The sequence below is a fragment of the Dermacentor silvarum genome, chromosome 1 (assembly GCF_013339745.2).
Source record: "Dermacentor silvarum isolate Dsil-2018 chromosome 1, BIME_Dsil_1.4, whole genome shotgun sequence".
NCBI lineage: Eukaryota > Metazoa > Arthropoda > Arachnida > Ixodida > Ixodidae > Dermacentor > Dermacentor silvarum.
Genome location: NC_051154.1, coordinates 3,981,258 through 4,004,024, shown reverse-complemented (window position 1 = coordinate 4,004,024; position 22,767 = coordinate 3,981,258). Strand labels below are relative to the sequence as shown.

The 22,767-nt window shown below is 44.2% G+C and overlaps 1 protein-coding gene across 4 annotated transcripts in view; it reads right to left on the bottom strand.

Moving 5' to 3' along the window:
* The window catches only part of LOC119456179 (atrial natriuretic peptide-converting enzyme), a 608,985-nt gene extending 592,122 nt beyond the window's left edge, over positions 1 to 16,863 (bottom strand). For 3 of the 4 annotated variants that reach the window (XM_049660865.1, XM_049660868.1, XM_037717807.2), the window contains exon 1: positions 16,741 to 16,838. In XM_049660865.1, the coding sequence (XP_049516822.1) occupies positions 16,741 to 16,779 (39 nt within the window). In that variant the 5' untranslated portion in view covers positions 16,780 to 16,838. Of the gene's footprint in view, positions 1 to 16,740 lie in introns of all 4 variants that reach the window. The other variant, XM_049660866.1, reaches the window with a different exon arrangement.
* Between the last annotated feature and the right edge of the window lie 5,904 nt (positions 16,864 to 22,767).

Sequence of the window (22,767 nt, the reverse complement as noted above, 5' to 3'; positions counted from 1 at the left end):
AGCAAAGGTTCAGCTGATTATTCTTAGCTTTCCTGGTTGTCTAGATTGTGAAGGATTAGCTTGATTGTCATGCTTACTGCTGCTCCAATGACACACACAAACGCCAGTCAGAAGCGCAGCGGCTCCAGCGCAGTGTCAGACGGCGACTGCACAGCGAGCGCGCGCCGGCGCCAGTGCGTCTACCACGGCTACGACGTCACTCCTCTGGAATGCGCAGACCGGCGGCGGTGAGTCGCGCGCGGCGGCGGCGGAGTGCGCGAGAGGTGCCGGCTCCGGTGCGCAAGCCGTGTGACATCACTGATCCTTGCGCATGCGCAGCACGGCTCTTGATGTGCCGCGCGAAACGGGCTTGGCTAGGCCAGTGTAGCTAACGCTACAAAAAGAGGCTCTTGACCTTATCAGGGTCAACGCTGTTATAGGCAAGTACCATGCATCCTTTCCCGTTGCAATTTTGCATTCACATTTTGTATTTTAAATTACCAGTTTGCCATTAGCACAACAAGTGACTTTCAAGTATCCTGTGTCTGCAACTGCGTGCTACGATAGCCTATTATTTGAAATGACTGTTCATTGGATCTTAAATGCCTAACGCCTCCATACAAAAGTGCTAAATTCTAAAGCAGTCTCAACTGCCAGAAGTTATTGTTGGCTCCAACAGACAAAGTTAGGTGCCTTTGCGCATTAGTTGCACGACTTGACTGTCATTGCTGTGAAGCACGCTACCAATCTTGTGGCATAGAGGATGTGCTTAAGTAGTCTGAAAGTGTTGTTATACTATAGGAATTGTGGAGAAGCTATGCTCGAGTGCAGTTGCTGTTCAACTCGAGGGACAGCACTTCCACCAAATTTCAGCAATCAAAATGCCCCTCCAGGTTCTGTAACACAAAACACAGTGGTTTCAGCTATTTTAACAGACCACATTGAATTAAAGTTTCTGCTGTCTTGAAGGAGGTCCATGTGGTGCCAGACAGCAGCCTTTCAGCAGAGCAAACATAAGTTGTGTGGCATTTTTGTTTCGTTGTTTCGATCACAGCATCAATAGGGGGGGGGGGGGACAGAGTTGCAAGCATCACTGTCAATAATGCTATGTTTAGCGAACGCTAATTCATTCTAAGCACCTAACCTATTTATGGACATGCACTGTATCACTTTGTATTCTAAGATATGGTAAAAATACATTTGTGTGGCTTTTCCCCACATGTTTAAATAAATTGGATCAAAACCAAGTTGGGTGAACGCAAAGTCCTTATTGGCTGTATTTACAGAGCTCCTAACTCACCTGTCGATGTTATTTTACACTTAAGAAAATTTATGGAGTCTAACGTGCATCAAGGCAATAATATTATACTTCTAGGTGATTTTAACTTGGCCGGAATAGATTAGCCGACACTTTCACCGGGACAGACCGAGGTTTCGAGTTGTGACCAGCTTTTGGAGCTAGCTTTCTGTTTAGGCCTAACCCAGGTAGTGACAGATTATAGAAGAATTTGTGAGACTAAATCTTCAATAGTTGATTTAATCTTTCTGTCGAATTCTTTAATACCATATCTAGAAATATCTAAAACTGAGGATGGTCTTTCAGACCATAAAATGGTGCAACTATTTCTAAGCTTAGGAGCTGAACCATATCCATGTGCTCTTCATAAAACGCTTTTGAAATTTTCCTCTGCTAATGATGTTAGTGTGTTAGACTCTTTAGAGCGTTCATTCGACCATTTTGTTCATCTCTTTGAGTCGAAAACTAGTACAGATGATTTATGGGACTACTATTTTGAAACGGTCATGGATTGTATTAAAAATTACATACCAAAGTGCTATAAAAGAATTAAAAGGAAAAATCCTTGGATTACAAGGGAAGTGATACATCTAAAGAGACGATTAAGGCGGAAACGTGGGGACTGTTCGAGGTATCCAACCCCCGATAAGAAGAACTCAATTCAACGCATGAGCCAAGACCTGAAATGCCTTATAAAAGAATGTAAAGATAAGTTTTATAATGTGACACTTACGAAGTTCCTTAAAGAGGCACCCCAGAAGTTCTGGCGTTATGTCAACCCATCCACAAAACCGTTTTCTCCAGAATCCAGCAGTACAACTACAATGCAAGCTGATAATTTTAATGATTACTTTACATCCGTTTTTACTAAAGATAATGGTCATATACCTCATGTAGCCAACACACCCGCTAGACCCCCTATTGCAGACATTGAAATCAATGAACAAGGTGTTCTAAATCTCTTGCTGAATATCGGTATTAAGAAGAGCCCTGGTCCTGACGGCATTCCAAACGAGTTTTTGCGTAGATATGCAGAATGGAACTCTAAATACCTAACTAAAATTTTTCAGTCCTCTGTTGATGGTGGTTGCTTCCCGGTAGCATGGAAATGCGCAAAAATCATACCTATACACAAAGGTGGCAGTACTGCAGAAGTCGCAAATTATAGACCAATTTCAATTACAAGCGCGTGTTCTAAGCTCCTCGAGCACATCATTTATAAACAACTAGTTTCCTACTTGGACAAGTACAACTTAGTTTTTCCTGGACAGCATGGTTTCCGAAAAAAGCTTTCAACAACCACCCAACTCATTGAAATTGTACATGACCTCTCTGAAACCCTAAACTCCCGTGGTCAAACAGACATAATCTTCCTCGACTTTTCGAAAGCATTTGACAAAGTATCCCACCCGAAGTTAATCACAAAAATGAATTCCGTATTTCAAAACCCCGCCATCACTCAGTGGTTTTCATCTTACCTTTCTTCTAGAGAACAGTACGTTGAATTCGCGGGGTGCACATCACGCCCTTCCCGTGTTGTGTCAGGTGTTCCCCAGGGAAGTGTGTTAGGTCCTGTCTTATTTATGATCTTTATAAATGACTTGCTTAATAATATTAGTGTCCCTGTCAGACTTTTTGCTGATGATTGTGTGATGTATAATAAAATTCGAAACAGTAATGATCAGGCCAATTTACAATCTAGTCTGCAAAAAATTAAGAAATGGTGTGACGACTGGCAGATGGAACTGAACGCAGCTAAATCTGTTGTTATGTCCATAACGAGAAAAAAAGAAATTTTGCATTTCCATTACAACATAAGTATTATAGCCATTAGCAGAGTCGATAAACAGAAGTATCTAGGAATAACGTTCACTTCTGACCTCAGATGGAATCAACACATTGATGCTGTATGTAGTAAGGCCAGCAAAGCGCTTTGGAGTCTATGACGGAATATAAGTGCGTCGACACCTGAGGTAAAAATCTTAGCCTATAAATTCTTAATACGTCCTATCATGGAGTATGCTAAAACTGTATGGGATCCCTACACGAAATCCAACCAACAAAAACTTGATAAAATCCAGAGGTTAGCATCAAGGTTCATATTTAACAAGTATCGCTACTGCCAATCCCCCACTGATTTGTAAGCTTGCCGACTTACCTCCGCTAGATTTGCGTACCAGGTATGAGCGACTGAAACATATTTACCTTATCATAAATGGTCACTTACTTGTCGACAAACACAAGTACTTCAAAATCTCGACAAATGAAACATCCAGACATCGTCATAGCCAGTACATCACACCTCCTCAAGCCAGAAATGACTGTTTTAAGTACAGCTTTATCCCGAGAGGTATTGCAGAATGGAATGCGCTCCCAGACTCTCAGCCTCATGCGTTGAAGAATTTTTACAATGTGTACACGATATTCTTTTTGCCGCTAACTAATATGTATATCATAACTTTGTCAAAGGTGTATCTGTTCATATTCTTCTTTCGTATTTTTGGGGGTAATTTGCACAGTGCATAGAATTTAAACTGATTCACATCCCTGTTTAGACGTGTGCAGTTCTTCATTTACTTGCTTTTTTGTTGTCATACTGTATTATTGTATGTGTTCGTATCTTCCACTCCTGTAATGGCCCTTCATGGGCTGACAGTATTATTAAATAAAAAATAAATAAAAAAAATAAATTGAGCATGAAGCTAAACATTTCGATGGAATTACCTGTCTGGTTGGTAAAATTGAATAAGACTTAGAGATCGTTCCACGAAGTCTCCAGTTATGCCAATTTATCAACACAGCGGAATGCTGGGACATCATCAACAAGGCTCAGCAAAGACTGGTGACAGCGCGGATACACGAGTGCCACACGGTGATTAGGAAGGAAGAAGTCCACGCGTTCTTCGCCAGAAGACAGCTCGAACACCAGGTACCCCATCTCTTTTCATCAACCGATTCGTTTGCAAAGACGATTGCGTCCTCAGAGGAAAAGAAACACCGCGAAACGCAGAAGAAAAAACTCTCTTCCTTAATCAAGCAAACCGAGAAATCAAGAGTGTTGGGCATGCATACAGTAACGAATTTATCATCGAGGAAGCTCACAACAGAAGAGACTTAAATCCTGGCAAAAAGTCATAAATTCACCGTCACCACAGATAACCTCCCCTTGCCCAAGATTGTCGCCGCCCTCGAGAGCGGCATCCAGCAGCTGGACCCTAAAGTGCGGGAACCGCTCAGGCTAAAAGCAATAGGCATAATAAGGTGTAATAACAACCGCAGAAGAGAAAGAAACTTGTCTTCTGGCGAAACAGGAGCGCTGAGATTACTGAAAGCAGATAAGAACATTGTAACCCTACCAGCGGACAAGGGCAACTCAACCGTTGTGTCGAACATGCAGGTCTACGAGGAAAAGGCGTCCACCCTACTTAACAGCCAAGACTACGAAAAATTAAAAAAGGACCCCACCACAAGGACCCAATCAGTACTGAATAAGACGCTGGTCGAAATATTCCGAAACCACCCAAATTCTCGAAATCTTTATCTAAAATTAATGTGCAGGAACGGGTCCGCACCAGCCTTTTACGGCTTAGCCCAAACTCCATAAACCCGGAATCCCCTTACGGCGAATAGTAGACTTTTTGTGCTTCCCACTTCGATCACTATCCACATACTTGCACCAGATTATATCACCACTCACCGGAAGGACAGCGTCCCACGTGCGCAACCCCGAAAACTTCATCAAGCTCATATCAAATGTACGCCTCGAAGATGATGAATGCCTGATCTCTTTTGATGTGATCTCTTTGTTCACCAGAGTACCCATTCAGTTAGCTATATCCACAACAAGGGATACCCTGGAACGCGACAACACACTCGACGAGTGAACCCCCTTGAGTGCAGACGAGAGCTGCCACCTTCTCGAGCTATGCCTGTCAAATACCTACTTCACCTTCCGAGGCAGCTACTACAAGCAGGTGAAAGCAACTCCCATGGCGGCCTCAATTTCCGTCACCATGGCTAACCTAACTATGGAGAATATCGAAGACAGAGCTCTGAGTTCTTTTTCCCCGAAGCCAAAAGTTTTCCTCAGGTACGTGGATGATTGCTTCTGTATCGTGAAGGAGTCGGAAGTCGAAAACCTGCAGAGCCATTTAAATTCCATAGACCCTGATATAGAATTCACGTCGGAGCGCGAACAACACGGATCGCTACCATTCCTAGATGTACAAGTTACACGAACTGACGGCAATCTAAAATTTTCAGTCTACCGAAAACCAACTCACACAGGCCGCTACCTCCACTTCGCATCCAACCATCCGGCAAACCACAAGGCATCGGTCGTAAATTCGTTATTTAAAAGAGCCGAAACTCATTGCACATTGGAATCAGATCAAAATAAAGAAAGAAGAACGGTTCTCAACGAACTCAAAAGGAATGGCTATACAACGGAATTCATTCCAAAACCACCCGACAAAAAAAAAAAGAAAAAACTAACGACGAGACCTCCAACCATTGACTTCCCCTCGATCACAGAAACGAGTGTCCATCCCATACGTCAAAGGTACCAGCGAAGCTCTCAGCCGAATATTAAAAAAAAGAAGGCCTCAAAGTCGCGCACAAACCGATGAACACTTTGAATATCCTCATTCCTAAACCAAAAGACCGTCCACCAAAAGAAAAAGCTCAAGGCGTCGTCTATAAAGTCAGCTGTGCCGACTGTCCGGTGTCGTACATCGAGGAAACCAAAAATCTAAAAGAAAGAATCAGACAACATGAAAACGACGTCAGAACATTCAACCGAATACGCAGCGCCGTCGCCGAACATTCCGAAGACGCCGACCACAAGATTTCTTTCCAAGAAACCCAAATCCTTCAAACAGAGACAACTGGCGAAAAAGGCTGCTACTGAAGTCGGGGCACATTCAGAACACGGCGGGTAATATAAACCGCGTGAAGGGCATCCTTCCTTCTTTGTATGGTCATAGCCTTGCAGACGCGACGAAGGGAAGAAAGGACCCCCGCTCGAGGTCACCAACACCACAACATCTCATCCCCCTTCCCCCACCCCCGCCGCCCCTCGTCAATGGCATTCCCGCGAGTGAAGGGCCCCCAGCATCGGTCAACCCAGCCGACCAGCAACGCCGCAGCCCCCTCCCCCCCCCCCCCCCTACCTACCACCTTTTACGTCTGTCAAGAACAGGTGCCCTGTCAAGTGTCTCCCCACCTTACGCTCTCTCCTCCTTCCTCTCCTTTCTTACGATGTACCTTTTAAAAACGGCACACCGCCACCTCCGAAGAATACCCCCTGAAGAAGGAGCCGAATTGGCTCCGAAACGTCGGGCTAATAAATTCCCTTATTTGGTTGGAGTTAATCTCTCAGTCTTAATGAATTGAGCATCACTGAATAGGCCCTTGGCGACTAGTGTCTAAAGCTTCTTACAGACCATGTCCACAACTCTTATTAAGAAATTGTTAGAAGTTTGTCATGCTTTATTACTTCAAGGGAGCACTTGCCTGTTTGTATAGGGTTATTATAAGCCATTGCTCGAGTAGCCTATGGGTTTAAATTAATCGAAAGGATGAATGGGGTGCTCTTGTTTAAAGGGCCCCAAAACCACCTGAGACATTTCTTGAACATTTCAAGTAAACACGCGCATCGAGTTCAGAATGCCGTCACGATCAACAATGCCAAACGCTGCAGCGCTACGCGCCGCGGGCGCGCCACAAAAAAAAAAAAAAAGAAGAAAAAAAGAACAGTGCCGTCCCCTCTCCTGGTCTTTCCGGTATCCCCAGCAGTCGTCACGATGTCACCAGGGTGCATCTGGTGATGTCAACGGCGGTGACAATACCCATTGGTCGAACAAGAACCTACGACTTCCGGTTAGTCTGCTAGCAAGTGCGCGCACTCCCTGCTCTTCCTTGTCGTGTTGCTCGCTTGTGCGCCTTCGGATCGGTAATTACAGCCCGCAACGCAAGTGCCAAATCAGTCACGTTCCCATGCAGTCGAGCTTAGCAGTCTGATTAGCTGCGCGAACAGAGTGTGACAGTGCTGGCCTTTCTAGACGTGCGCGCTACACAGGGTCTATAGCGGCACGCTTCGCATGAACACGGGCCGGCACCGCAGCAACAGCGGGTAGCCGAGAAGCGCTGAGTCACGGCTAATAGCCCCGTCCACGTTACCGGCACGGTAACTCGCCGCATGTCGTTTGCCATTCGCGGGCCACCGTACGACGGCGGTTTTCCTCGCGAACGGCGAGATTTCCTTGCCGTAGAGAGGATGAGACCGGTTCCCACTTGTGCGGCAGCCTCACCGCCGCTGATCGCTCGAAGGCGCCGATATCGTCGCTAGGCCTTCTCCGGTTCACTTGAAAGCTAAAGCCGACGGCGCTTCGGAATGAATTGCCGACGCTCACAAGCCGCAGTATTTTCTTACAATTGTTGTCGCTCTTCGCAATAATTGTACACAAAGAAGAAAAATACGCTGATATTAGCGGCGCCGTCCGCTGCGATGCGAGCACAGCCGACCGTCAGTAGCCGTGCGCTGCATGCAGCTGAGCTCGACAAGTATCGGAGCTCTCCTTCATGTTAAACATTTGACAGTGGATATCGTTTTATTGCGATAGCAATTATATGGACACTTCAACCGTATTTCTGCCGTCGCCGTAGCCGTCGCCGTGAGGTTCCGTATAGATAAAATCTTCGCCGCGCGCCGTATGCCCGAGCGGAAGCGTGCGGGGACGCGCGCTATCACGGAGAGCGAACGCACTCAATCTCCCACGCGCAAGCAAGGAAGTGGGAAGCCAGCGCCGGAGGGAGCGGGGGGGGGGGGGGGCGCACTTCTACTCTGCCAACAACCGCGCTCGTCGCTCGCCCGCACCGTCTCTTATCTCCACACGGCTCTGACCTTTGTATGCGCTGTGCATTCGCCGCTCAGTTTCCGTTGAAGCGATAGACCGCACGTACCTTCGCCCGCTGCGGCGTATGCGCTTGCTGCCAGCGTTTTGACCGTCGTTGTCTGCAGTCATTCAGTGTGATCTATTCATGTTTGTTTGTGCGCGCTCACACCACGCTTGTTCATTCAGTTAGTAATAGTCGGGCCACAGTTTCCAACGTAAGCTACACATGCAATGCTGCCCAGATCGGCAGTGCAGCGCTACAGGTCTGTCCCTTCGCACGCGCTGCCCACGGGAAGCGCTTCTCATCAACACCACCGTTTCACACGCGCCTACTCGTGGTCATCGAGTCTCTCTTCATGTCGGTCTACTTACGCCGCAGCACACCTGCTTACTTAATCAGCTCATGTTTACGCCAATTCATATTGCTACGAAAGCCGCTCACCTTACTTCGTATGACATTGCTGTGTTGTTATCGCATTCATTGCTTCGCCCTTAGGGCGAAACTGTGCCATTTTTTCATAAAATGTACAATTTACGCGTCACTTTCTCTAGCGGAAATAATTTTGCTAAGAACAAAAGCTGCAGCCGATGTTTGCGTCGCCGGTGGCGGAGGCGTGCAGCTTCGCGGTCGTCGATTGGCCCGTCAGTCGTGCGGTGGGCGGTGCGCCGGCCGAACTGCCGTCTACTTTGGGCACCTCTCACGCGGCAGACGTTCTACGGCACCGGAGGCCGGTTCGCCGTCGGTATATTTGCCGCTAGCGCGAACGTGCCTTAACCGGAAGTGGGCAGTGTTTTGAGAAGCGCGTTGGCGATTATGTATGTCACGTGGCATTTGGAGGAGCACTCGGCGAGGAGGAGAAACCAGCCGAAGAGGAGAGTAGCGAAGGAAAGAGCGAAACGAGCGAGGGCCATGTTTCGATCATCAAACGCGTGTAACTCCTCTATTACGGCACCATTTCGAAAAATTCCTGCGGCTACGTGTTCGTTGTAGACTCGTGCACAACTTGAACACCACAACTAAATTTCGACCTCTGGGTGGTTTAAACGCCGTTTAAGCTGGTGATGATCACGTTTTTCGGAAAATGCGTCTCCCAATTTAGGTGTTACAAGTTTTTTAGGGGCGTGCAAATATTCGAAACTTTTGACTAACGAATTGACTAGTGCCCTATTCGATTAGGTCTTCAAATCAAATAGTCACTATTCGTAAATGCAAATATTTTTCTAATACTTTTGAAAATTTTCAAAACCCCAAATAAACATAAAACTGGAGCAAAAGAAACGTAAATTTTCACCTAAACAGGCATAGTAAAGAGATGAAACATGAGAACTTGCTTAGTAGAGCAGGCTACGTCACTTCGGTAGCCGTACTTTACATGCTCTAAAGCAATACTAACTGAAAAGTCATATGTGCATGGCAAGAAACTGCTTGCTTGCTGCTCAATTTGTGGTTTTAATAAGAGTATGCGATAACAGAAACTTGCTAACATTAAGAATACTAGGATTTGAACATGATTTAATATTAATTGTTACAACGACTGTTCATTATTTGAAAACTATTTGATTCGATTAGCTTCTGGCATTGTTTGATTCGTATTCGATTCGGTCTCAAGAATCGCGATTCGCCACTAATATTTTTATTGCAGATTTAAGTTCTTCAGAATGACTTTTCGAGACAAAGTAGGCAAATAATATTTTAATTAACAATAAAGCGACAAATTTTTTAGTATTCGCACTTTTACACATGGTTTATTGTTGTATACAGGATAAAATAGCATAATTTTTTAATGTAATGAAATTGACAAAACTTATTTTAGTAAACTAGGTGAAGCAGGAATGCTCCCAAACTACTGCAGTGACCACGACATAGAGCTAAGAGAAAAATCAGTTTTGGAGAAAGCCGAGGCGAGACAGAAGAGTAAGACTTTTTTCTAGAAGTCTCAGAAGGTTGCAGCACCTCCAGCGCGATGGTAGACGACACTTCCTTCTGAAAAAGCGCATGTTATCAAATGTTCTGTTGCCGTCACACCTGTACGGCGGGAATGAACTCAATCAGTTCATTCCAGGCTACCATGGGTAGACCATGGAAAGTAAAGACGCCAGAAAAACAGCGTGAATATAATGTCGTCATGAAGTAATAAAGGGTGTGGTTAAGTACATTTCACTTGTCTCTGGTTTCACTCTTTGTAGAGCCACGTGTGTGAATTCAAGTGACGTCACGATGGGTAATCGTTGTGGGTATCGTTTACAGATTCGCTGTTCAACTTGGAGCCACAGTTTTTTTTTCCCTCTTCTGCATTTGTGCTAAGTGGAGTCTAGTGCCACTTCACTTTGAATAAAATAAGCTGGTCATGATCTGCAGTTTTAACCCCAAAAAGTTTGAATAAAGCAAAACAAATAAATCATTTTTGTTGGAATGAGGGCATACTGTATAACACACTGTTGCATGTGGAACTTGGTTCATAAAACTTGTTCTGGGTTTGTGTTTCTGCAGGCTTCACCTGTCGCAAATTTCCTGATACGAACATGCCCTATGAAAAGAACGCCATGGCCTCGCTTCTCGCATGGGACCTAAAGTCTCCTGAATAGCCCAAGTTGGACAGCTCAAACCAAAACACAAGTGACGACATTTTTACGTTCATTTATGGTTGTTATGTTAGCCTCCTGAAGAGCCCAATTCGGATTTCTCAAACGAGCACACAAATGTGCGTTTGTAACTCTTGACATCTTTATGTTATTTTATTTGTAATAATTATGCTGCTCTCTTGAACAGTCCATGTTGGATGGCTCAAATCAGAATACAAGTGTTATGCTTTGTAATTTTAGTAATTTTTTATATTATTTAAGTTAATTATTCTAGTCTCCTTAAAGCACATGTTGGATGGCTCAAAGCAGCATACAAGTGTTGTGCATTGTAATTTTTCCCTACATTTCTGTGTTATTTTTAATGTAGTTCCACCAAAGTGTTTCTTTACTATTTTATTTTATAGGTATATTCGGTCATTCCATGCCAAACAACCCCGTTTTCAACAGCTGTTTTCAAAACCAGTTCAAAAGTTTTTAAAAACCAGTTCAAAAGCTGTTCCATGATGTCACATCATTTCAAGTTTTTTTTATATAAGCAAACGGAGGTACAATGAGAAATGTTTCGAAAACTTTGGTTTCATACATACACCTGCAAGTGAATCTGTGCCATTGTCAGAGTGGCTCATTTCAATAAAAACTGTATTTTAGATAAGTTCACAAAAATTATTTATTTGCTCTCCCAATACATGAGTAAAAATTAATAGGTATAAGCTAGCTTGAATTTAAATTGCAACAAAAGCTGTCTGGTAATGGCAATGATTGCCTTTCATGTATGCATGAAACCAGATTTTTTTGTGATTTTTTTCATTATAACGTATTTGTGCCACTGAACAAAATTGAAATGGAACTCCCACGAGGAATAATTTTTAAAGTCTTCCAGCATGTCACTAATAACGATGGTTTTTCATATAAAAATCTGAAGTACTAATAGTAAGTCGCTTGGTATGGAATGACCTGCTCAGGAACCTAGTAATCATGGTAGAAAACAACCGCAAGTAATGCAGCACAATAAACTGCTACCATGACATCACTTATTTCAATTGCCATGTTGTTTGAGAGGTAGATAGTGTGTAGTGAAATTGGCACACACCATTCAACCTATAAATAAGAGGATAATTTTTAAGTTCTGCAGAAGTTCCAAAGATTGCCTGTGGCAGATTGCATAACTCTTGTTCTTGAGCTGGATTAGTCAAAGCGGTAGACATTACTAACACAAGAAATTAAACACATATTCAACATTTTCGCAAGTTCACTAATTCACTTAAATACTTTAAAGCACATATTGCAATTTACAAATTGTAGCCGGTGAGTTTGCAAAGCGTATCCACTTAAAATGAATTTCCAGGATGATACCAGTTTAGAGATATTTCCAAAATATGGGACGAAATACATGGACGTCCTGGATACTTTGGTGCTTCAATACATACAAGAATGTTCTGTCAAAGTAAGTTGAACAGTGCATTTTACGGCCTCTTTGATGGTGGATATATATCTTGAAACTAGTGTCATTCCGGAAATTCATTGCAAGTGCATACACCTTGTAAACTCACCGGCTACAACTTCTAAATTGCCATAGGAGCCGTGAATTAATTAAGAAGTTAGTATTTTTTCTTAACTAATTGAATATATGTTTTGATTTCTCGTGCAAACAATGTCTGCCTCTCTGATTATTCCAGCTCAAGGACTAGAATCACTTTATCTGCAACAGCCAATCTTCAAAAATTCCGTAAAACTTAAAAATGACCACCCCGTATATCAGTGACTGCCGTGTGCTCATGCGACTCGTGCCATGGTTACTGTCACTGGCTGCCTAATAAAGAAAGCAAGTACTTTTTTTGAGTGTTCTTGTTTAGTGTCATGCCAGTCTGCTTGTACGTTTATTTATTTACGTATTTATTTATTTGCTCATTTATTTATTTTTTGCAATTTATTTCTATTGGAAAATGTGTTTTACTTTAGGGCCACACACACCTTACATCTGTCAGTATTCAAGTTTCTTATGGTGTCAAGCTGCAGGCCGTTTGTACTTTCCAATACTTGTTAAGTAGTTTTTGATTTTCTCAAGCTACTAATAGCTGTGCATTTAACAAATGTTTGGTTACAAATAAATACTTCACATAGAAAATTGTTTTCTGTCTGCATCAGTTTTGCGCTCTTGATTTAGTGAAGGTGCATTGACATTGCTGTGTTAAGCCAATTTAAAAATTGGCATAACGGTTTTGCTAGCATATTTAGAATATCGTTTATTACAGGCTAACAGCATGCTTTTGAGCTCTGGGTGACCCAGGCTTGCAGTACAGAAGTGCCTGTATTTAAATTTTCTCCTGTCCTATCATACGCAAGGACTATATCAACGTGACATCAAATGTAATGCTTTCTGATACAACATAGCTCGGCAGTATTTTAAGAAAACTGCAGTTTTCAACACTGCTCAATATACAGGGTGTTTAATTCACTTAGCTTGGCCAAAATAAAAATATGCAAGCGCTACGTAGCTGGACAGAACCAAGATAACGTTGTTTGCCGTCGCTTGGAGATACGCAGATTATTTTTGCAATTCCCGATATAGCTTTCTCATGCTCAATACGTGCTACATAAAAGTGTTTTTCCGAGCGTGAGATGCCCGCGATAGAGGCAAAGTGTTTGAGCGGCCAGTCGCACGGCAGTATTGCGTGTATTAGCAGGCTTCTTTCACGCAGGGAAAAACACTTTACGTAGCACGTATTGAGCAACATAAAACTGTATCGAGAGTTTTTCATGTTGCTCTACAATTTTCTCATTGATACTTTTCATCAATTGATTATTTATTAAGACTAATTATCTAATTAGGCAGAATGCAAAAAAACTGAGTATCTCCAAGCGACGACAAACAACATTAGCTTGGTCCTGTCCAGCTATGTAGCATTTGCATATTTTTAAAGTTTGGCCCAAGTTAAGTGAAGCACTCTGTAGATTAGGGGCATAATTCAATAAGTTTTCAATATCCCTTTAATGTTGATGTTCAATATAGCTCCGACAATATGTCAATGGGCTTTCAATATTGACATGCAACATGTTCCAACAATCTTTCAATGGGCTTCCAATGTTGAAACCCAACACATCTTCAACAATGCTTCAATGGTCTTTTAATATTGACATGCAACTCATCTTCAACATTGCCTCAATGAGGTTTCGACAAAATGTGTCGGGCCAATTATCAACACTTGTCAACAACTTCCTCAATAATGTTTCAACAATACGACAATGTACTTTCAATGCCATTTGTTGACGTTTACCAATGACATTTTAATAACTTTTCAACACTTTTCTCATAAGGGCGGGCTTTAATGCTCAGAACTTTTACGTACTGCGCACGTACTGCGTCCTTTTGAGAAGTTCATTATTTATTAAACTAATTATGTAATTAGGCGGAATGCAAGCAATAATATGAGTATCTCCAAGCGACGGCACACAACATTACCTTCATTATATCCGGCTACGTGGCCATTTGCATATTTTTAAAGTTTGGTTCGAGTTACGTGGGACACTAAAACAAATGTTTTGGGTAACTTAGTGCTGTGCAGAAGCTACAGCCTTAACGCTTTTATTTTCTTCCAAATACTTATTGCAATGTGAGAAAATAGTCATTTTACTTTTTGGTGACTAAATTAGTCGACTTATTAGATCGTTTTGTTGCTTTTTTGTTTTTCGGAGAATATTCTTCCCGCATAACAGCCTACTCTTCTAGCTTTTTTTTATTCATATCAAAGTTTAACTGTATTTCATGGATTCCATGTAATATACTGCGACTCATGACGGCATTTGTTATCTCGGTACAACTCATTTAGCGGTAAATAATGCAAATATGGTGTAGTTCAATCAGTTTGAGGCATTTCAAGTCGTACATGCTGGCCTGAAATGTCGGCGACAACCGTTATCGGGTGGCGCAATTGACACCCTGACTGGAAGAAACTTGGGTTTTATCATCATCCGCCTATATTTATGTACACTGCAGGACGAAGGCCTCTCCCTGCAATCTCCTATTATCCTGTCTTGCGCTAGCTGATTCCAACTTGCGCCTGCAAATTTCCTAACTTGATCACCCCACCTAGTTTTCTGCCGTCCTCGACTCTTCTCTTGGTATCCATTCTGTAACTCTAATGGTCCACTGGTTATGCTTCGGTATACTCGGGTTTACCTTTATGTAACCATATATATATATATATATATATATATATATAAGCCTTCGGTGGGCCATCCGAAACGTGTGACAGTAAAAACGTGTTTCCACGTACGTCGTGTTTATTCGTTTATGCTATATCAACGGAGCAAGTGTGATTTTCCGCCGTCACATCTGTATATAGGTATATATATAGAGTTAAATGGTTGTACATGAGCCCAAAAATTAGAAGGAAATTCTGCGCCAACTTCTCTGTCCTCTCATGCTACAACATATTAATATGCAGGGAAAACACGGGACAGGCGGGAGATGGAAATTCAAGACGATGAGCAAAACGAGAACACGGTGAAAGCAGGAGTTCACCTTGTTCTTGTTTTGCCCAACATATTAATAGGGTATCACGAAACTTAGTTTATCGCTCGTGCGCCAAACTGGCCTTTCCAGTTAAAAATGAACTTGCGACGCCATTTCTCCGTTTTACTGAAAAATGCTTCACCCGAAGTATATACCTTACGTGAAATAAGGAACATGACACACTCTTTTCATGCGTCTGTGAGTGAGCAGCCAGCTCACCCAAATTACACTGACTGGAGACATAACAAATGCATGTAACTTTCAAATTAACATCGGTGCTCAACATCACAAGATGAAACAAATCCTCGGAAACGTTTTTCCACCTGTTCATCTCGCCTGCAGGGGACGTCTGTGATGTGTAGCCTACACCGGTTAATCGCACTACTAGCATAAACCTTGAATTGAACGCCGCCGTTTAGCTTCAAGTTAACTCAAACAGGGAACTGCAAGGTTACAAGAAAGCGTTCGCGTTCTACAGCGAAGCTGTTCACCTCAAGCCCCCCCCCCCCCCCCCCCCGCATGCGTTCCCAGGGGGCTTTCGTCCGTATCACGGCAACTAAAAAATATTCACATCGACGTCACATTTCTCAGGGAGGTTCCTGTAAACGAAGTAAATTAAGGGCTCTGAAAAGTGAACTTCGTACATTTCCGTCAGGGCGGGAATCGAACCCGGGTTTCTGGGCTGCGATACGCATCCCCGACACCACGGCGGATCCACGGTTCTGGCTGACTAAAGATGTTCCTAGTGCGTGCGTGATTGCACACGTCACGTCGCAGCCATCTCGCTGACTAAAGGTTTCACCAAAGGGATTATAATGCTTTCGCATTCCCCCACATAATCAGTTGCCTCTGCCGAACGTTTTTGTTGTTCGCATTTTGCCTGTTTGTCGATAGCTCCCGTGGTCGCGTTTTTGTCCAGTCGCATTTGCAAGCAAACAGCGAGCCGCGATCATATCGCGTTGACGGGGCGAAGCGGGAAAAAAGCTCGGTGTCGCCGTAGTGTAGTACCGCATGAAAACAAAAAGAATGGATGATCTCATAATGTATGCAGCCCATGTATGCAGCCCACGTATGCAGCCTAAACAGCTTCGCTGGTAATCCGTGCGCATTTGAATGTTGCGGCCTCATGAAGTTTTCTTTTTTCTTTTTTTGTTGTGGGGGGGGGGGGGGAATCTGTCTGCATCTTACCCGTTTTCAATGTCTCTATTATTTCGTTATTCTGTCTAGCAAACCACTGTGCTAACATGCTTTTTTTAAAAACCAAAATTACCGACAAGCACCAAGTATCAAAAAGCGTGCTTGTGCTGCACCTGTCAAATTGTAGCTAGTGATGTCGGCGTCTGGATCCTTAATTCGCCACTGGTTGGCGTTTTTCTCGAAACGGTAAAGGTGGCCGACATTCAACCGAGCAAAGGTTTCCACTGCGACCTGGGATGATGCGCAACGTGGCCGAGCGTGCGTGGCAGGCTCACCTTTGCGATGCCGCCGGTAGTGGTCGGAGAGGCTGGCATCCTCCTCGGCGGTGCGTGCTCGACTGGCCGTGTCTTCTTCCTTCCGCCTTTCTCCGCGCAGTGTCGCTCCGGCGCCAACTGACCTCCGCCAACGGGCCGGCGAAGAGGGCTGCATGTCACGTTTATTGCTGCGCCGCTGCTCTTCTGATCGCTTGTGGGTTCGCTTACTAAGCTACGCCGAGTCGTTTTTGTGCTGAAGTCATAGCTACGCAGCTTTAAAAGGGAGCAGCTTTCTTTGGCTCTTTCGGCTGTTTTCGTGGTCCGTCGTACGATTGTGGTCGGGCGAGGGACGCAACGCGCCGAGCGTGTCTGCTCTCGGGCATTACCACGAAAGAAAACCGCCCGCCACGCCGCAGGCGAGCGTCGAACGTTCACGGCGTTGACGCACCAAGGAGAGCATCGAGTAGGCCACCAAGGTGGCCGCGCTTGGATATTGTTGAGAGGGGTTTGAAAAGTTGGGTCAAGTGCAAACGCGATAACTCTCGCTCAATAGAGGACACCTCAACCGCGTTGCACTGAGGGGTTTGACAGTTGGAGGAGAGGCGCCGAGAGAAAGGCTCAACCCGGGCATGGCGGCGAGGAGGGGGCCTCATCGCGATTACATCGACGGGGGATTTTTCAGCCTCGCTGTCTCCCGGGGCCAGCTCGATCTGGTCGTGAGAGCGCGCCGGGTGGCCGCGGCTCATGGGTTGCTGGACCGAAGACCTCCACTCACGCCCCGTTGAAGGACCCTGTGGTTCCCTTTTAGTTTATTAAATGTTTTCTCTCTCGGTCTGTGCTCACCCAAAAACAAATGGCAGCTGGAGGGCCTTGCCGTTGAGTTTCCGCGTAACAGAATTATGTCTCCTCGTATATTCGAATTACAATCCGATGCTATCATGTCTGCAGATTGTGTGCAAGTCGTACTTAATGAATTTTCTGACCAATTTTACTTTGAGAAATACAATTCGTTCAATAACCCGCTTGCGCTAGGCGGAGGGCCTATGAGAATGAGTATGTATGCTGCACTTCGGTACACGTGCGTGCGCGCCTGACAAACGGGTACACATCATGTATCTATTATTCGAATAACAATACGAAGCTACCATGTCTGCAGCCTGCGTGTAAGTCGTACTTTAGGCATTTTTCTTACGCAATTTACTTTTTAACATTCATTTCATCCAACAAGGCATTTGCGCTTGGTTGAGGGCTTAGAAGAATGAGTATGTATGCTCCACTTCCGCACACGTGCGTGCGCGCCTCACGTACGTCACTTGTGTAACGTCGTCTAACTTCGGTTGTGCTTGTCCAACATCGACAACAGATTCGCTCTACTTTCACAGGGTTCAATGGACGAGCAATTTTTGAAACTTCATTTTTTTTCGTCGTCGCAGTTAACACATACCATTCCTCGCTATGACTAGCGAGAAGCTAAACATGCTTTTGTTATCTTAATCACCTCACTCTTTCGTTAAAAACGGGTAAACCAATTCACTTTAACTGCATGGAACCATTAATTGATTAAATTCTGGGGTATTACGTCCTAAAACCACGCTATGATTATGAGGTACGCCTCCGGATAATTTTAACAACGTGGGTTTCTTTAACGTGCACCCAATGCACGTTACACGAACATTTTTGCATTTCACCCCCATCGAAATATGGCGGCCGGGATTCGATCCGCGACCTCGCACTTAGCAGCGCAACGCGAACTGGTTCCGTTTCGGCCAAGCCAATAACAACAGAATGATTGATTTATGACATATTTTAAATACTAAAGCAAGACAAAGGCTATCCGATACGCCGCAGTGGAGGGATGTGGATTATTTTGGCAGCCTGAGGTTTTTTCATAAGCCCCCGTTGCTCAAAACACAAGCGTCTTTGTATCCCGCTGCCGTCGCAAGGTCAAGCCTATTCAACGCTTCAGTGTAAGAAATCCAATTAACCCAACGGGAAAACTGTCCGAGCGTCCGTCCGTCCTTCGCGTAAGACGATCGCTTTGAAGATATATTCGCCAGCAGCAGTGTTTTCGCCAGCTGTGGAAGAAGAACGAGCAGTGGAACGAGCGCGTCTCTGTAACCACGTGACATGTGCAATCAGGCACGCACTGGACTCACCTTTAGCCACAACTGTGGAGCAGCCACGTCACCTGGCGCCGCCAGCTGCAGTAGTTTTGCTTGCCTCACCGCAGCAGTCGCGGCAGCGCATTTGCCGTAATGGCGCCAAGACGACCTCCGAGCACTGTTGAACACCACGTCGTTACTACGACATGCTTACGAATCTCCCTGAGGAGATTCTACCTAATTTTTTTATTCCACATTTCCAACATACTTGTACAATACACCTATTTGTATGAGACACACAATCAAATAGTAATTCATGTCTAAAGAATATTTATTTTCTGTGCCCTTTTAAAAGTCAGGTCGCCCCCCCTCCCCAAATTCATGAACAGTACTTAAAAAACTTGGAGGCACCGTAAGCTTCACCTTAGGAGTGGAACGCAATAGCATTCAAAGATCCCTGACTGCAACACCGTAGAGGGTTGAGACAAGAAGGGAACACACACGTTGAATGGTTTTCACGCTTCCGGCAACTGAAAGTATGTAACCGTAATGTATACGGGAAACGCTGGCGGCGAACGCTATGCACGAAGGCGAGCTCTCTGGTTTTTGGAACTCGAGCACCTGATTAGTCGTAGACTAATCAGGTGCTCCGAGTTCGATGAGTGGAGAGGTGGGCGGAGAATGCGATACTTGCACCGGTGTAATCAGGCAATTCAGCTATGCTGCAGCCAAAATGTTACTCTTCAGGCTCCCGAGAACAGCAATGGTGTCCGGTAGGGCGTAGATTGCTTGGCTCAACGGTATTGTACAATATTACAACCCACTGCCAGCATGCTCAAGCCATCAAGACGTCTATAGTTGTTTGACGAAGACATACGTTCAGACCGCGGACAAGCTATAGACGTCGAGCAGCAGCTAACGCTCGCTCCAATTTTGTATGGTGATGTCTTGGGAAGCTATGACAAGCTGTACGTAGGAATTCCTAATTTAGGTTGGTTTATGTATTCATAAAGCCTCCTTCACGTAAACTGGTATTTTATACTGTTAAGGAGCTAGTCCCTTGGAGAGTTTTATGGCTGTTCAAACTGTGGGAAGACATATTTTCAACTAAAGTGTGCCATGTTTGGAACACAAAGCTACCGTCTATTTTGCAACCTTCATTAGCAAAATGACCTAGCTATAACAACAAACTTTAATTTATGGCCAGCTATGAATGTTCACATCTGCAAGCTTGACAATCAAGATTATCCGCAACAGAAAAGCATGTGTTCCCTCTAATGGCTGCAAATAAGTGCGATGGCTAGCACCGTTTGCCAGAGAAAATAGGCAACACAATTAACTGCACAGATGATGGGAATACAGCATAAGGGCTTTTCATTACCTGACTATCAGGAGAAAGTCGCGGTGGCAACTAAAGTATGTAATAACAAAGTTAAAAAAAAACTTCAGACACAAACACAGCACTAGTTTTGAATGCTGCTGGACTTACTAAAGTGTTTTAAGAATCAAATGGAAAGTTTACAGGATCAAAACGCAGTCTTTACATGCGGATATATCTCACTGAAAGCATACAAAACACAGACTAGACAGTATCACCCGCAGGCTATACAAGCTGCTATGTTAAAACAATTATAAGGGACATGCCTTGTGGACACAAAGTAGAAAGTAAAAATGCACGAGAACACCTGTATCCTGCAATATTTCCCTTCATATAGATTTAATGGGAAATAGAGTCCCAGCTTTGTAGCACGACATCTTCAAGTTTCAAAAATGTGATCACTCAAGCTTTACATGCTGTAACACAGCACAGGGTGTTATTTTTCCACCTGAAGAAGTGTTGCTAGATTTATAATAAATTAACTCTATCGAGAAACGTAAACGCAAGCATAAGTAAATGTTGATGCAGGGCTATTCGAAATTAACACAAAGTTCTATGTTTTCGGGTGCTTTAAGGAGAGAATAGGGCAGGCAGGAGGTCGGCTGGTCTTTAATATTGTTACTGGGAGAATGAGATACAAATATATTTAAAGTTATTTTCAGTTATTGAGTGGCGTAAAGGATGGTGGGTGAAATCCACGCGATCAGTTTGCGTCTTCGCCTTCGGCGCTGTCCTAGGTTCTTCTCTTGCACCGCCTTGGGAAAAAACTCCCAGCAGCAGAAGCGCCATCCCGGTGCTGTTTGTGTTGAGCGCTATGGCTGAAGCGTGTTGTGCGAAAAGTGGGGTCGGCCGGAGCGGCCATTAAGGTTCCATGGATGGTGCCGTGCCAAGTGCCGGGAGGAAGGAGAGGTCCAGAGAGATCAGAAAAGGGTTTTGTATACAAATGTACATTATTCTACATGAAGGGCTCATATTTCTTGGAGCCGTCTACATGCTAGGCTGATTGCTAGAGTATTTGGTGTCCTAGCGTTTACATCCCCGAGCCTCTATCCAAATGTACATTATATTCTACACGAAGAGCTCCGTAATTCTTGGAGCCGTCTACATGCTAGCCTGATGCTAGCGATTTGCGTGTCCTAGCGTTTACATCCCCGAGCCCCTATACAAATGTACATTATATTCTACACGAAAGAGCTCCGTTAATCTTGGAGCCGTCTACATGCTAGGTGATTGCTAGCGTATTGGCGTGTCCTAGCGTTTACATCCCGAGCCTCCATACAAATGTCCATCAATTCTACACAAGCTCTCCGTTATTTCTTTGGAGGCCGTCTCATGTAGGCTGATGCTAGCGTATTTGCGTGTGCTAGGTCTATCCATGCCCGAGCCTCCTATATACAAATGTACATTATATTCTACACGAAGAGCTCCGTAATCTTGGAGCGTTTTCTACTGCTATGCTGAATTGCTAGCGTATTTGCGTCTTGTCCTAGGTTTGCAGCCGAGCCTCCTATAACAATGTAACTTATATCTACACGAAGAGCTCGTAATCTTGAAGCCGTCTACATGCTAGGCTGATTGCTAGCGTATGTGGTATTCCTAGCGTTTACATCCCCGAGCCTCCTATACAATGTACAAATATTCTACACGAAGAGCTCCGTAATTCTGGAGCCGTTACATGCTAGCTGATTGCTAGGTATTTGCGTGTCCTAGCGTTACATCCCCGCTCCTATATACAAATGTACATTATATTCTACACGAAGAGCTCGTAATCTTGGAGCCGTTACATGCTAGGCTGATTGCTAGCGTATTTGCGTGTAATAGCGTTTACATCCCCGAGCCTCCTATACAAATGTACATCATATTCTACATGAAGAGCCTCCGTATTCTTGGAGCCGTCTACATGCTAGGCTGATGCTAGCGTATTGCGTGTCCTAGCGGTTACATCCCCGAGCATCCTATACAAATGTACATTATATCTACACGAAGAGCTCCGTATTTTGGAGCGTCTACATGCTAGGTGATTGCTAGCGTATTTGCGCGTCGTAGCGTGTAATCCCGAGCATCCTATACAAATGTACATTATTTTCTACACGAAGAGCATCCATAATTCTTGGAGCCGTCTACATGGTAGGCTGATGCTAGCGTATTTGCGGTCCTAGCGTTTACATCCCCGAGCCTCCTATACAAATGCTAATTATTATTCTACACGAAGAGTCCGTAATTCTTGGAGCCGTCTACATGCTAGCCTGAGTGCTAGCGTATTTGCGTGTCCTAGCGTTGACCCCGAGCCCCTATACAAATGTACATTATTTCTACACAGAAGAGCTCGTAATTCTTGGAGCAGTCTACATGCTAGGCTGAGTGCTAGCGTATTTGCGTGTCCTAGCGTTTACATCCCCGACCTCCTATACAAATGTACATCATATTAACACAAGCGCTCCGTAATTCTTGGAAGCCGTCTACATGCTAGCTGATTGCTAGCGTATTTGCGTGTGCTAGCGTACTCCATCCCGAGCCTCCTATTACAAATGTACATTAATTTACACGAAGAGCTCCCGTAACATTCTT